The sequence below is a fragment of the Enhydra lutris genome, unplaced genomic scaffold, assembly GCF_002288905.1.
Source record: "Enhydra lutris kenyoni isolate GAN:26980312 unplaced genomic scaffold, ASM228890v2 scaffoldscaffold6, whole genome shotgun sequence".
NCBI classification, from domain to species: domain Eukaryota; kingdom Metazoa; phylum Chordata; class Mammalia; order Carnivora; family Mustelidae; genus Enhydra; species Enhydra lutris.
This window is the reverse complement of record NW_019154090.1, coordinates 22,776,322-22,790,551: the sequence shown is the minus strand read 5'-3', so window position 1 is coordinate 22,790,551 and position 14,230 is coordinate 22,776,322. Positions and strand designations below refer to the sequence as shown.

General features: G+C 45.3%; 2 protein-coding genes across 2 annotated transcripts in view; one reads left to right on the top strand and one right to left on the bottom strand.

The window, feature by feature from the left end:
• LOC111141549 (PHD finger protein 20) overlaps nt 1-11,856 on the top strand; it is a 137,912-nt gene extending 126,056 nt beyond the window's left edge. The window contains exons 16-18 of the mRNA XM_022494168.1: nt 3,052-3,457; nt 5,192-5,375; nt 9,302-11,856. Coding sequence (XP_022349876.1) covers nt 3,052-3,457; nt 5,192-5,375; nt 9,302-9,444 — 733 coding nt within the window. The 3' untranslated portion in view covers nt 9,445-11,856. The remainder of the gene's footprint in view (nt 1-3,051; nt 3,458-5,191; nt 5,376-9,301) is intronic.
• A 1,243-nt stretch (nt 11,857-13,099) lies between these two features.
• Nucleotides 13,100-13,960, bottom strand: LOC111141542 (SCAN domain containing 1). Its single transcript, XM_022494158.1, has one exon. It carries the CDS (start codon nt 13,893-13,895, stop codon nt 13,362-13,364), a length of 534 nt encoding a protein of 177 aa, XP_022349866.1. The 5' UTR covers nt 13,896-13,960; the 3' UTR covers nt 13,100-13,361.
• Nucleotides 13,961-14,230: the final 270 nt, after the last annotated feature.

Genomic DNA, 14,230 nt, shown 5'->3' with positions numbered 1-14,230 from the left:
TTAAAAAAAAAAAAAAATGGCAGAGACAGGCTTTTCCCTCACATTTTATAAAATCAGAAAACTTTACCCCATACATACCAAATTAATTTCTTCTTAATGAGATGTCAGAAATTGAGGCAGGTAGAGGGTGGTCCATGTGAGGGCCTGGAAAAATGTCAGTGAGGCTTAAGATTATAAACTGTGCTGTATTTCTTTTCATTTGAGGATTCAACCAGTCGATGTTTCTTCTTACTGAAATGCCAGTGCTCCTGGCCCTATCCCATATTCTGGAACCTTGTCCTTTCTGAATCCCCATTTAGATCTTTCGTCTTTATGGCACTGACTTTGTGCTGGAATTAAATCTGACTTCTGGCAGTTCAGAAGAGGGCATAGGGAGATCTTGCTCATCATTATATGTGGAGAAAAGATTCTGGGCAGTTGTGGGGGGATGGGGGATGGTGGCAGTCCCAGTATGTCTGTGTTCACATGGGTAGTCTCTGCTGTCACAAACTCTGGGTCCTCATTCTCAGAAATACTGTTCCTGAGTGGCCTGGTGGGTTTATTTTCTAAGGCAAACAATAAAACTGGGAATAACTTCAGAGTGTCTATTGTCATTTAAAAAGTAACATGCATGTCTGTACATTCCTTCTTCATGATTGGCAGGGTATACAAAGAAAGTCCAGGGCGTTATTTTTGTATGGAGTAGTAGCTGGGGCTTGAGGTCTTACCTGGAAGGGCAAAAATTCGAGGAAGGGGGAAGCAAAGACTTGTGATTTTCATGCAAGAGAATGTCCATACTGTGGGTTATATGCTCCAGTTAACAAATTTCAGGCTACACAATAAACCTGAAAATTCACAATGACTCTCATTTCTTCTGATGCAGTTGCAATTTCAGAGGTGTTTCTGGAATTTTGGTTTCCTGGTATAGGCTGTGATACCCTGCTGGCAGTGGTCCAGGGACCTAGGCTGCCTTGATACTCACAGTTTCCTGTCCTTCTCCAGTGGATGAGGGGTGTTGGTGATTGGTGGAGAGGGAGAGCTGAAGATGCTTGTAGCCCCTTGGGAGCAGAATTTTAGATTCTGTAGGAGCACTCCGTGCTTTCATATGTGTGGCCTATTCCATTCTTGCAGGAAGGCTTCAGTCAAGTGTGTGTGGAGAGGTATCCATAGATGGGAGTTGCTGGTGAGTTAAGCTGTGCTTTCCTGCTGATCTGGTTTCAGTGCTTTTCAGCTGGAGGCTGGGAAGGTACAGTTGACTATATGGTGGGGCGATTCTTCTTTAGCCCAATCATGTGTGATTATTCCAACCATTATAGGATGTTCGGCATCTTTGGATTCGGTGAGCTAAATGCCAGTAGTACCTGTCAGTTGTTGTGGCAGTTAGAATGGTCACTACACATTTCTGCCCGTCTCTGAACCAAATGTGAGTAGCACCTGTCTGTTTATTTCCAAATGCTCTCTAGAGGGCAGTGCCCTCCCAGCGAGGAAGTCTGGTATCTAACTGATGAGCCTCACTCAAGAAACCCACTGTTTTTTTTTCCTTCCCTCCCTCCCTTTTTCCTTCTTTTCATTTAATGATCAAAGGTAATAGTGGAAGTTCTGGGTAGTAAAGAAGAGTTAAAAGGTGAAGTTTATCTAGAGTAGTGGTTTTTAAACTTAATAAAATGTATATTCCACAGTAAGAAATAAAGTTTTATGTTACTCACATATATAAAACTGAAATTAAAATTTCACAGAATATCTACTGTTACTTAGAATGGTACATTACGATATTTTTCTGTTCCGTTTTCCTTTTTCTACAAGTGATTATGCTGCTCACTTCAGCAGCACATACACTAACATTGGAACGATACAGAGAAGGTTAGCATGGCTCTTGCACAAGGATGACACGCAGATTCATGGAGCATTACAATTGATTATGATTCAGTAGATTAATTTATTAATCCTCTATTGGGTCAAAACTCAAACAGTGGGGCGCCTGGGTGGCTCGGTGGGTTAAAGCCTCTGCCTTTTGCTCAGGTCATGATCTCAGGGTCCTGGGATCGAGCCCTGCATTGGGCTCTCTGCTCAGCAGGGAACCTACTTCCCCCTTTCTCTCTGCCTGCCTCTCTCTGCCCACTTGTGATCTCTGTCTGTCAAATAAATAAATAAAATCTTTAAAAAAAAAAAACCCCTCAAACAGTGAATGATTGTGGGAGACTAAAGTGCTAACACAGAGTTTTATGTGCACATAAAGGCAGAGCTTTCAACACGTTCTAAAGGAAAGGAGTTTGTAGCTCAGAAAAGGATTAGAATCCCTGTTCTTTAATAACAAAGTTTTCTCCTTGGAATGGAGAGAGTTAAAGATTTTAGAAGAATTTTTAAAAACTTATTAATGGCTTATACGTAGATGACTTTGATTCCTCCCCCCTCAACCCATTGTTGTTGCATTTTTAAAAAGATTTTATTCATTAGAGAGAGAGAGAGAGAACAAGCGGGGAGGGGGTTGCAGGGATAAGCACATTCGTCACTGGACTTAATCCCAGGACCCCGGGATCATGACCTGAGCTGAAATCAGACACTTAACTGACTGAGCCATCCAGGTGCCCCTCATTGCATTTTTGTATCTGAAAGTTAATTGCATGCCAGGATTATCATGCCTGCTTATTAGGTTATTTTTAGCAACTCACTTTGCTGCCAACAAAGTACTTTATTTGAATTAATTCACTTAATCTTTATCAAACTCATTGGCTAATGGCAGACAGATGGTTAGCCCGGTTTTGCAGAGGAGGAAATGGGAATGAGTCTGGCTCAGTGACTTGTTATAGCTGTACTGCTAATCAGTGGCTGAACTGAAATGGAGTCAGGTCTTTGACTCCAAGTCCAATCTCACTCACCATGAGTGTTCACAGTGGGAGCTTGTCTACAGATGGTCTCCTCAGAGACCATGGATTTATGTTCCCTTTCGCTTGGTAAATGGTGGCTTGCGGCCAGGTGGGGAGCTCCTCTTCCTGTTGGGAGAGCGGGAATTGAGATAGCCCTGCACTGGTCCCAGTTCCTCCAAAGCCCTATCTGTGTTTGCCTTCCTAACAGAAGCAGGGAGCATCCTGATCTGCAGCTGTGGTGTCAGCCTTGGAAACAGCACTCAGGGGAGGGGAGATCGCATTCAAAACACATCCACGTCACTGAAGCCAAGAGCAAAGAGGAAGTCCCGAGCTATAGAACTTTGAACGGGGCGATGGAGAAGCCCTTGCCCCTGGCCCTCCCCCGGTCTGTGGAGGAGTCCTATATCACCAGCGAGCACTGCTATCAGAAGCCCCGCGCCTATTACCCTGCTGTGGAGCAGAAGCTGGTGGTGGAGACCCGGGGCTCTGCCCTTGACGACGCGGTCAACCCCCTCCGTGAGAACGGTGATGATTCTCTCTCTCCACATCTGGGCTGGCCTCTAGACCAAGACAGGAGTAGGGGGGACAGTGACTCCAAATCTAGCTCCCTAAAGGTATGTGGCTCACTTGTACTTGTTCTTCATTTAGTGTTTGAGTGCTTGAGCTCCCCTGTAGGGTTCTGTGGAAGGCACTTATTATAGAGTTGTACTTACTGTAAAATTTTATTTAAATGTGCTCATCATAGGTGTTTTTTGGTGGGTTAAAATGGGTGCAAAGTCAGGAAAGCCCGATTAAACCAGAGATCATGGTTATAGGAAATGCCGACAAAATGGCAGTCACTGGTGGTGGGGGTGGAGAGGTGGGAAGAATCGAGGAGAAAATTGTTGATTGGTACTTGATAAATGGAAGTTAGGTAGGAAAATGAGTTTTTTCTTTAACAGGTTTATGTTGTAATTACACCTAGCTGCTAATTCTTAGCATGAGCAAAGAATGAGTCAGGTGTTTTGTTAGCCATAAAGTTTTCAATACAATTCTATGATAGCTTTCGTTTGACTTTAAACTTTGTAGCCCTGACATAAGAACAGTCCATTTTGTCAGAATATTTGCTGGTCTCATCAACTTTCCCAAGAACAACTCTCATTTTTTTGTTATTCAAATCATGCTCTTCTAGAGCCTCTTTGTGTCATTTCCCTGCCAGTCAACACTGTTGTTGTTGTCTTCAGCTGTTCCCTGGGGTCATTCTGTGCTGTCCTCAGTTGGTCTGAGAAGCTTTGTGTAACTGGAGAGTTTCTCCACCCTTGTCCTCCTTCCTCTCAAACTTTACCCTGTGGTTGGCATCACCAGCATTAAATATGTTACTGCATATTTCCAAGTGGGACATTCTAGATTATAAGCCCCTCATGGGTAGGCATTGTGCCCTTGCCAGTGTCTAAACAGTGTGGTCAAGGTTGGTGAGGTTGGTCTTAGAGACAGACCTGGTTTCAAGTCTGGGCTTAGCCACTTACCATGTGATGCTGATCAGGTCACTTCACCTGCTTAGATATGTCCCTTCACCTCCCTGTGGGAGGGGCCAGTGCCCATGCCCTCTAGTTTTTGTGCAGCATGTCTGTGAAAAGCTATCAGCACAGAGCTTTGCACAGTCAGCTCTAATAAATACTAGCTTGACTCTGTTCATTTCAAATGAATGAAGGAAGGAAGGAAGGGTTGAGATCACCAACTGTAGAAAAGGGTTGTGATCCTACAAATGATGCAGATTTCATAGAGGCATTTGCCATGTATTAAAAAATCAGAAAATACTGGCCCTAAACAAGTCAGCTAGGGTTAAAAATATCTTTCATTCATGGCAAGTTGACCATAGGCCAACACTGTGTTTTATAAACCTTATCCTATTTCATCCTCATGAACCTATAAGGTAGGTTTTACTACTTCCATCAGAGGCTTAGAGAGGAAAAATAACTAATCCAGGCTCATACATTCAGCAAGACAAGGAGCTTGAACTTAAAACTAGTTTGTCTAACTCCTGCTAAGTAATATACTAACCCCTGTCTGCACCCACCCTGCTTTGTTCTGATCTCAGGGCTCTAGAAGCCATTCCACCAGGCCCATTTCAGGCCTGGGACATTGGGCCGGTCACTGGGAAGCAGCAGTGACGCCTGTGCTGCCCTGAGGTGTTTGTGGTTGCTATACCAGGCATGCTTCTGCCTGTGTCCAAGACAGGAAAAGAGGGAGATAGAGGTTTGGAATAGTCAAACTGCACCTGAATTTTCAGATGGTTGCAAACACTGGCTGGTTGGAGAAGAGGCTGGGACTGTCTCCACTCAGTAACTTTACTGCCATTGCATTCCTAGGTGAGGGAATATGTCTCCAAAAAGGTCCTACCCGAAGAAGCCCCCACTCGGAAGCTGCTGGACAGAGGTGGAGAGGGGCTACTGAGTTCCCAGCACCAGTGGCAGTTCAATCTGCTGACTCATGTGGAATCTCTTCAGGATGAAGTCACAAACAGGATGGACTCCATTGAGAAGGAACTGGATGGTAGGGCTCCTTCTCTGGCTCTCCACAGATAGCTGTATTCTTGCCTCCTTTCTTTTCAGTCTCATCTACCCCCATCCTCCCTTTAGATGGGCAAGCTTTACTTTTTGCATTTGTCAGGCGCTTCTAAGGTCTGTGTGAAGTCAGGAGTCCTCCCTCACTTACCTAGTGCCTGTGCAAAGCAGAGTGCAAAAGTGTAACTAGACTGCCTGCAGGCAGTGTGTGACCTGAGCAACTTTGCTAACCAAGTTCTGTGGGGAATTTCAACTTTGACTTAATAGGGTTTTTGGATGTCTTTGAGGATGAATCTGAAGAAAGCCTTTTGTAAAATCTAAACCGCTGAAGCCTTCTCTTCTTTATCAGTAGAGATTTAAGAACTTGACTGAATCATTTGGGTAGCCCTGGGTGTTTCTCCCAGGTGTTAGTGATAACAGGTGGTCCTGATAAACATGCTCAAGTTCAGTCTTTCTGATCCCTGGGAAGTTGCCAGTTTGATTTTTGAAGACAGAATTCCTTCTTGATTTTTCACTTATTTCTTAATTTTTTGTTTCCATTCTTAAAGCGGAGCCAAATTGAAAAGTAAATATTCCATTTGAGGAGTCTGAGTATAGTCAGGCTACCATTACTGTAATTGGAGATGTAAAGCTACTTGCATGAAATAACTCAGAAAGATGCCATATGTTACACAAGCTAGAGTCATGAGGTGTGGCCAGGGCACATGTATGGCCGAGGCCCTGCCAAAGGCGACGTGTGGCAAGGGAAGTGATAACAGAAAGGCTTCCTGAAATTCTGGGTCTGAAGCCGAACCCTGAGAAAAGTGAGGTTCTCTGAGGAAGAGGTTGTTACTCAGTATATTATAAAAGGACTGGCTTGATTGGAGGAAAGGGTTGTCCTGTTGGAGAAAAGTGAAAGAAGGACCTCCATGCCCTCATGCTTCTGTCCTGCCCTTCAGGCACACCTGAGGAACTGAGAATGGGAGACTAATTCAGGGTTCATTCTGAGGACACTTCTGGAAGGGGGAGTGTTTCTCTCTCTTTTATTCCTAAAAGGTTTCCTTGGGCTCCTGAGAATGGTAACTGATTCCATTGTTTGAAAACCCTGCTATTCCCTAGCTGAAAAGAGGACTGAATGACAGACTGGAAATGATGGATTTTGAGAGAATGGCAGTAGGAGTGAGTGGCTTTGGTTCTCTGAGAGTAGGCTTAGCACTGTGGAAACATGGAGAATATTCTGTTGTTGCCAAAGGATCCTGCCCTTAGGGGAGACATCCATGTTTCCCTACTTCTTACTGACTTGTCACTCTCATTCTCTCTCATGGCCAGTGTGGTGAGGAGGATAAGTCCAGGCTCCCTTCTCTGCCTGGACTTGGCTTGGGCCTCTTATGTGTCCTGCTGACCTGGGGTCACATACTCTGTTCCTGTTCTAATACCCCAGGCCCTAAAGTGTGAAAATGAATTACAAATCTCAAAGATTTTATTCAGATAAACAGACTTTTCCACTGCATTTAATTAAGATTTATCGGAATCCCATTTTATGTCAACTATTGTAGGGAGTTAACTCTTGAGTTCATCCAAATACCATTAAGATAAACTGAACTTTTTTTATTTTTAAAGATTTTATTTATTTATTTAACAGAGAGAGAGAGAGAGAGAGAGGTCACATATAGGCAGAGAGGCAGGCAGAGAGAGGGGGGGAAGCAGGCTCCCTGCTAAGCAGAGCGCCTGATGCGGGGCTCGATCCCAGGACCCTGAGATCATGACCTGAGCCGAAGGCAGAGGCTTAACCCATTGAACCACCCAGGTGTCCCTAAACTGAACTCTTATAAGAATTTGGATATAGTATTCCTTTTAAGAAATAGCCTAGTAAACTATCTATTGACTGATTTATATTTTAAGTTATTTTAATATTAACCATAATTTAATTTATATAGTTGTATAAACAGTTGTCAAACTAAAAGAAAAAGATTTTTTAAAAGAAATTTTTTAAAGATTTTGTCGGAAAGAGAGCTCAGAAACGGGGAGCAGCAGGCAGTGGGAGAAGCAGGCTCCTCATTGAGCAGGGAGCCCAGTGAGGGACTCAATCCCAGGACCCCAGAATCATGACCTAAGCCAAAGGCAGATGCTCAACAAACTGAGCCACCTAGGCGTCCAAGACAAAAGATTTTTTTTTTTTAAGATTTTATTTATTTTATTTGACAGACAGCGATCACAAGTAGGCAGAGGCAGGCAGAGAAAGAGGAAGGGAAGCAGGCTCCCCGCCAAGCAGAGAGCCTGGCCGAGCAGAGAGCTCGACGCAGGGCTCGATCCCAGGACCCTGGGTTCACAACCAGAGCCGAAGGCAGAGGCTTTAACCAAACACTGAGCCACCCAGGTGCCCCGAGACAAAACATTTTTAATGACTATGAAAATACTGAATCTTTTACTTATCTTTTTTTTAAACTTTTCTTCTTCTTCTTTTTTAAGATTTTTTTATTTATTTGACAGACAGAGATCAGAAATAGGCAGAGAGAGAGAGAGGGGAAGCAGGTTCCCTGCCGAGCAGAGAGCCCAACTCGGGGCTTGATCCCAGGACCCTAAGACATGACCTGAGCCAAAGGCAGAGGCCTAACCCACTGAGCCACCCAAGCGCCCCAGTCCCACATTTTGTCACTGCCTCTGTTGAGTACCTACTATGTTTCAGGCACAGTTGAGTGTTAGGGATATAATGGTAATAACCAAAGCAGAGCTGGCTTCTGCCATTATGGAATTTGATCTTGAGGTAGAAACAGGTATTAATTGAATTATCCCATTATATATAATTATAAACCATGGTAAGTGCTCCAAAGCAGGAAAGCATGTGATCACATAGCATCCTTAATTTAACATAGCAACTAGATTCAGGGTGTAGAGTTGCGGAAGGCTTCCCTGGGAAGTACCTTATAGGAACAAAGGATTTTAAAAGGTGGGAAGGAAGGTTGAGGGCTGGATCTGAGGAGGGAAAGGGATTATGTGTGAGGCTTTAAGCTTTTTTGAGAAACAGGCACCGGGTGGGTCTTGTCTTTTTGCACCTTCAGCTCGAGGGTCCATAAGGTACCTAGTACAGGTTGGTTTATGAACTAGAAAGGCTATAGGAAGGAAGGAAGAATTAAAAAAAAAAAAAAAAAAAAAAAAAAAAAAGACTGGGGAGTAACACTGAGGAAGGTTGGTTCTTCAAAGCCTTCTATGTTCTGTTTTTTTTTTTTTTCTTTTTTTTTTTTTTAAAGCGGGACTCAATTCCAGGACCCTGGGATCATGACCTGAGCTGAAGGCAGAGGCTTTAACCCACTGAGCCACCCAGGCGCCCCTCTTCAAAGCCTTCTAGACCATAGAGCTGCACTAATGCAGTAGTTAGTATTTGTATGTGGCTTTTTTTTTTTTTTTCTTTTCTTAAGATTTTACTTATTTGAGAGAAAGAGTACATATAAGCAGGGGGAGCTGCAGGCACAGGCTGCCGGCTGAGCAGGGAGCTCAATGTGTGACCTGACCCCAGGACTCCAGGATCATGACCTGAGCTGAAGGCAGATGCTTAACCCACTGAGCCACCCAAGTGCCCCCATGTGTGGCTCTTTAAAGAATTAAAATTGAATAAAGTTTGAATTCAGTACCTTAGTCATACCAGCTACGTTTTAAGTGCTCAATTAGCTACATGTGGCTAGTGGCTGCTGTGTAGACAATACAGACATAGACCATTTCCCCTGCAGAAAGTTCTGTTGGACTGTGCTCCTCGAAAGTATTTGAGCTTTGTCCTACGGGTAATACTTTGTAGAGAGGGTGATGAGTCAGTGCCAGCTGAGTGGCCCTCCCTCCTCGCCCCTTGTGGGGATAGATGGGGAGAAGATGCTGAAATTCTTGCTGCTGTTCTCACAGATGAAGTGTTAGGAGCTCACTGGGTCGTCTCTCTTCTGTCTGCAGTGTTGGAGAGCTGGCTGGACTACACTGGGGAATTGGAGCCCCCGGAGCCACTGGCAAGGCTTCCGCAGCTCAAGCATTGCATCAAGCAGCTGCTGATGGACCTGGGCAAGGTGCAGCAGATCGCACTCTGCTGCTCAACATGAAACTGGGCACCCAGAACTAGTGGGGGCACAATCCTGGGGCACCTGCAGGAGGAGCTTTGCATATTTAAATAAATAAACCTAGCATGCCGAATGCACGTGACACCGACTGACTTCAGGGATCTGGGCAGGGGGTGTGATGGACATTGGACAAAGGGGCCATTTTGGCTGCTGGAGGGCAGGGCACTCTGATCTTGAAGCCTACCAAGAAGGTAACAAATAGACTCTTGGGATTCCTTTCTTCTGTGCACATCGTTGAATGGAGAGTGAGTCTTTTTGCACAAACTTCACTTGATATTGTGCCACCGATAAATGGAATGAGAGCCAAAAAAGTTTAGTTGGAAACAGTTGTCAGTTCAACTTGCAGCTTATTTAATTGACTTTTTTTGTCAGGGTGGGGCACATGCCAAGCCTTCTTGTTTCTGCCTGGCATGGATTTAGGCAGCAGGCCTCATTTCCATTTTTCCAGCTTCGTGAGAATGTCGTGACTTCACGTTCGGTGGAGGTTGGGAAGGAGCGGAGGCCTTGGCTACCCTGCCTTCTCCTTAGGACTCTTCACTTTTCTCACCACCTGTCTTGCATGACTTCATGGTACCGGGGACAAGTTTTGTATGCTTTTACCCCAGAGTTGGCTGGGTTGTGTTTTTTGTAGCAGAGCCCATACAGCCTGTGGAGGAACTAGAATCTCACTGTAATAAGAATCTAGGAGGAATTCCAAACTGAAGCAGGCAGGGTCTGGAACCCAAAGGACAGCATTTTCTACCCACTTCTTAATATTGACAGCTTCCTGGTTCTATTTAATGTCCAAAAAAATGTTTCCCCAAGTTTTGAACTCTTTCACTGTAAAGATTTGTTACAAAGAATGTGGTTTGGAGAATTACCTTATTTTATATTGTTGTAAACAAATTTCAGATTCTACATGTGCCGCTTTTCTCCTTCCAGAAGGTGTATGTTCAGTAGTTGGCATTTTCAGAATTGTTTTAAAATACTTTAACACTTCAGATTTCCTGTTTGTATTATTTTGTGAGGTCAAGGTGATTATGCTGCTTAAGGTCCAGGTACCATTTGTACCTTTTAAGATAACATTTGTTACTCTTGCAGGTTACGGTTCCATGTGTAATTGCTATATTGTTTTGTTTTACTTTGCTAGACAAAGTTAAAGAAAATGTTCCATGCTTTGAGGAGTGACCCGTTTCACCATTTAGTTTTCTTATCACTAAAGGCAAAAATCAAAGCACAGTTGTCCATTAACACTCACAAGTTAATTATGGGTTTATGAATCTGTAATGTTATATGCTGCAAATATTTACTATGTAAACGTGAAGTAGCCAATATCTCTATAGCAATGACAGTATCTCCAGCGACCTTTGGAACGATTAGGCCTTGAAGGCACACAGGTCATTGTGGTCTTGAAAGCCTCTGTACCAAAATCTGTTTCAGGGAATGCTCTGTACAGTGATTTCTTCACCATTTGATATAAAATGAACTTAGGACCAGCTGACCTACTGTACCTTATCCATCAGAGGGAGGCCATGTGGCTTTGACATCTGTAGTAAAGCTGACATGATTCCCCTCCACGAGGCTCTTTCCCATTGCTAATGTTGGCATTTCTGGTGTGGGAAGAAACGTCCAAGGAGTATGCATGGCATCTACGTTTTGCGCAATTTATCAGATGGTCACTTTAATAAGATTGTGTTTGTCTGAAAAGGGATGAAACAGGATGATTTTCTGTAGCCACAGCTGTGAGGAATGATGACTTATATTATTAGATTACTGATTTTTCTTTTCTCAGATACATTTGAGCATCACATCTGGGGAAGCTGCAACTTTAAGGGAGTCGAGGTCATGTCTTTCTCAAAGGTGGAAGCAGAAACTGAATTACCCTAATCCTGCCAACTGGCCATTATTGGGTTTGTTGTTTATAAAGGAATTAATCCCATTTTACTCATTGTGACTTTTGTCCTTAGGGAAGCAGGGATGACTCCCAAGTTCTGATAACCTCAGTGTGCTTCTCTAATTTAAAGCCATGTTGAGGGGCTCCATCCCCAATTCCTGGGTCAGACCGAATTAACCGCAAGTTGGAGCACTGGAAACTGTTATTTGTAAAGATTGCTGTTACCTTATAGAAATGTGTACACTACCTAAGTTTTCTTTTGAGGAAAATTATACACCTATAAAAAATTGCCTTGACAAAAACAGTTCTGGTTTGACTAATCATTTTGTTTCTTTAAACGATGAGTGTTATGCAAGGTGGACCCTTGATGAGCCAACATTGCACTGTGGATACATATCTATGTTTACGCGCTATTAGAACAGAAGGCGCTGTATATAGAAATGTTGCTTTGAAGCAATATTTGCAAAACATGCAAACTTCTGTATCTGTATTTGGAAAAAATAAAACAGGTTTTTGTTGCTATGTTTCAGTCATGTTATTATAAAGTTCTGTACCCTATTTTTAGTATACACTACATGATTTTCTATAAACATCTTTTTTTTTTTAAAGAATTTATTTATTTATTTGACAGAGAGAAATCACAAGTTGACCGAGAGGTAGGCAGAGAGAGAGAGGGAAGCAGGCTCCCTGCTGAGCAGAGAGCCCGATGCGGGACTCCATGTGGGACTCCATCCGAGGAGCCTGAGATCATGACCTGAGCCAAAGGCAGCGGCTTAACTCACTGAGCCACCCAGGCGCCCCTATAAACATCTTTTAGAGGAAGACTTTTTACATTGTAAACAGATGTATCTTCTGTAGGAAAGGAGATGCAAGCTCAAGATCCTAAATCCCAAGAATGTATGCAAAAGAATTTTGAATTCATCTAAGTTTCTTTAATATGAGAAGGCAAAATGTACCCCCCCCCCCAACCCAGTCTGGCTCCTGCTTTGTGGTGTGAGCTGCAGGCTTACTAGATTTCGGTTGTTGAGAGCAGTGAAGTGAAGATAGGTCTGGCCTTCTTTATATTAAGAGATGGCACCCATTGCAGTTAGGACCCTTCTGAGACCATTCCACATTGCCCAGGGACCCTAATTAGTTCCTGGGTGGGCAGAAGACTTAGGGAGAAGTAGGCTTTATGATTTTATAACAGAGCCTCCCTATTACTTGCCAAATTCCTTCTCTTTCTAAACAATTACACTTATTTAAAAGAATTAAAGTGAGTGGCTCCAGCAATGTAATCCATTAGTTCACTCCAGTTTTCCTTAAATTCTAGGGGCCCAAAATATGACAAGAAAAGTGAGTTTGGAGGCTTAAACCAGAGCTCACAAGGAGCTCTCCCTAAGGACCTGCACTAAAACACTTCCTAAAATAGCCCGCTGGTGTGGGTCTTTTGGGAAGCCTGTGCCCAAAGGGCATATTGGTGTAACAAGTTAGTGGCCCAGTTGGTACAGAGATAGCCAGTTAAGTAAGCACTTAATATAGAGTCCGCTATTTGCCTGCCACAACCACTACCCACTACCTTTTTAAGTAGGAAAGCAAATTCATATGCTAATGAGAGGTAGGAGCGAATACGGAATCCAAGCTGCTAAAACTATGGAGACTGCAACTAAACAAAGGAATACCCAGGGGGGCCCTGTGGAGCGAGCAGGATAAAAATATCCCAGATGCGGAGGCCTAGGCCTAGCCAACGCGTTAACGGTCCCACAAAAAAACAAAACCAGAAAATGCCAAGTGAACAGGGAACAAAGGCTTTATTCTCTTGGGCTCCCAACCTGGTTTCGCCATCAGCCAAAAAGGAGGTTGGAAGGAGATAAGCTCGGGAAAATAAACCTACTAAGGGACGAACGAAAGGGACACATCAGACGACTGGAGCTGTCCCAAACTCGTTTTTCATCAGCGCGGAATGTAGAGGTAGGCTCAGGCCGCCAGACCCGATCGTGGCCCCAGTCCAGAGAACGCCCACGCCTGGCCGCCGCAGCTCCACAGCTCAGCCCGTGATGCGCACATCCGTGCGGCGGCGAAGCCGCCGGGCCCGCGCCGCCTCAGGCAGGATGGCGAGCAGCTGCTCCTGCACCAGCATCTCCACGATCTGCTCCTTCGTACGGATGTCGGGTCGAAGCCACTGGCGGGAGAGCTCCCGCAGCTGCCGGAACGCCTCCCGCGGGCCTGCGGCGTCCTGGTAACGGAACTGCCGGAAACGCTGGCGGAACGTCTCCGGGCCGGGTCGGGAGCCGCCAGGGTGTGGAGGGGAGCGCGGAGCAGCTTCGGCGAGCGGCGGGGAGCCCAGGCCTGTGGGCGGCAGCTCCAAGGCCACGGAGGCCGCCGCAGGAGGCGTAGGAATCGCTTCGGGGACTGCGGCGTTGGGAGTGGAGGGTTCAGGGGCAGGCGGTGGGGCCTCAGGGGTCGACGAGGAGCCCGCAGAGTTACGCTCCGGGCCTGAGCTCAGGCCGGCTCCTTCTTCCTTCTCTGGCGACAGCGCGAGGTCCCCAGAAACCACCAAGCTCGGCTCAGACGCAGCCATGACTCCAACCTCTGGACGTCACTCTTTGTCCCGCAGCCGCGGCCTCAGCACTGCGTCTGCGCGGGGAGGGGCTGAAAGAGGGAGGGGTTTGACGCGTTAAGGGCCGTCCCGGTAGGCGGGTGGGGACGGGCCGACAGCGGGCCAAATTCAACCTCACTCGCAAAGTGCCTGAGGGGGCCGGAAGCGGAAGTCCGCCCTGGCTTCTGCGATGAGCTCAGCGCCAGAGCGCCCGGAATCCAAGTCCCGGCTCCCGAAAGCGGCGCCCGCTCACGTTAGCGAGTCCTGTCAGGAGGCGGCTGCGACTGAGGTGCAGGGGTGGACCTCTTTAAGTGTGC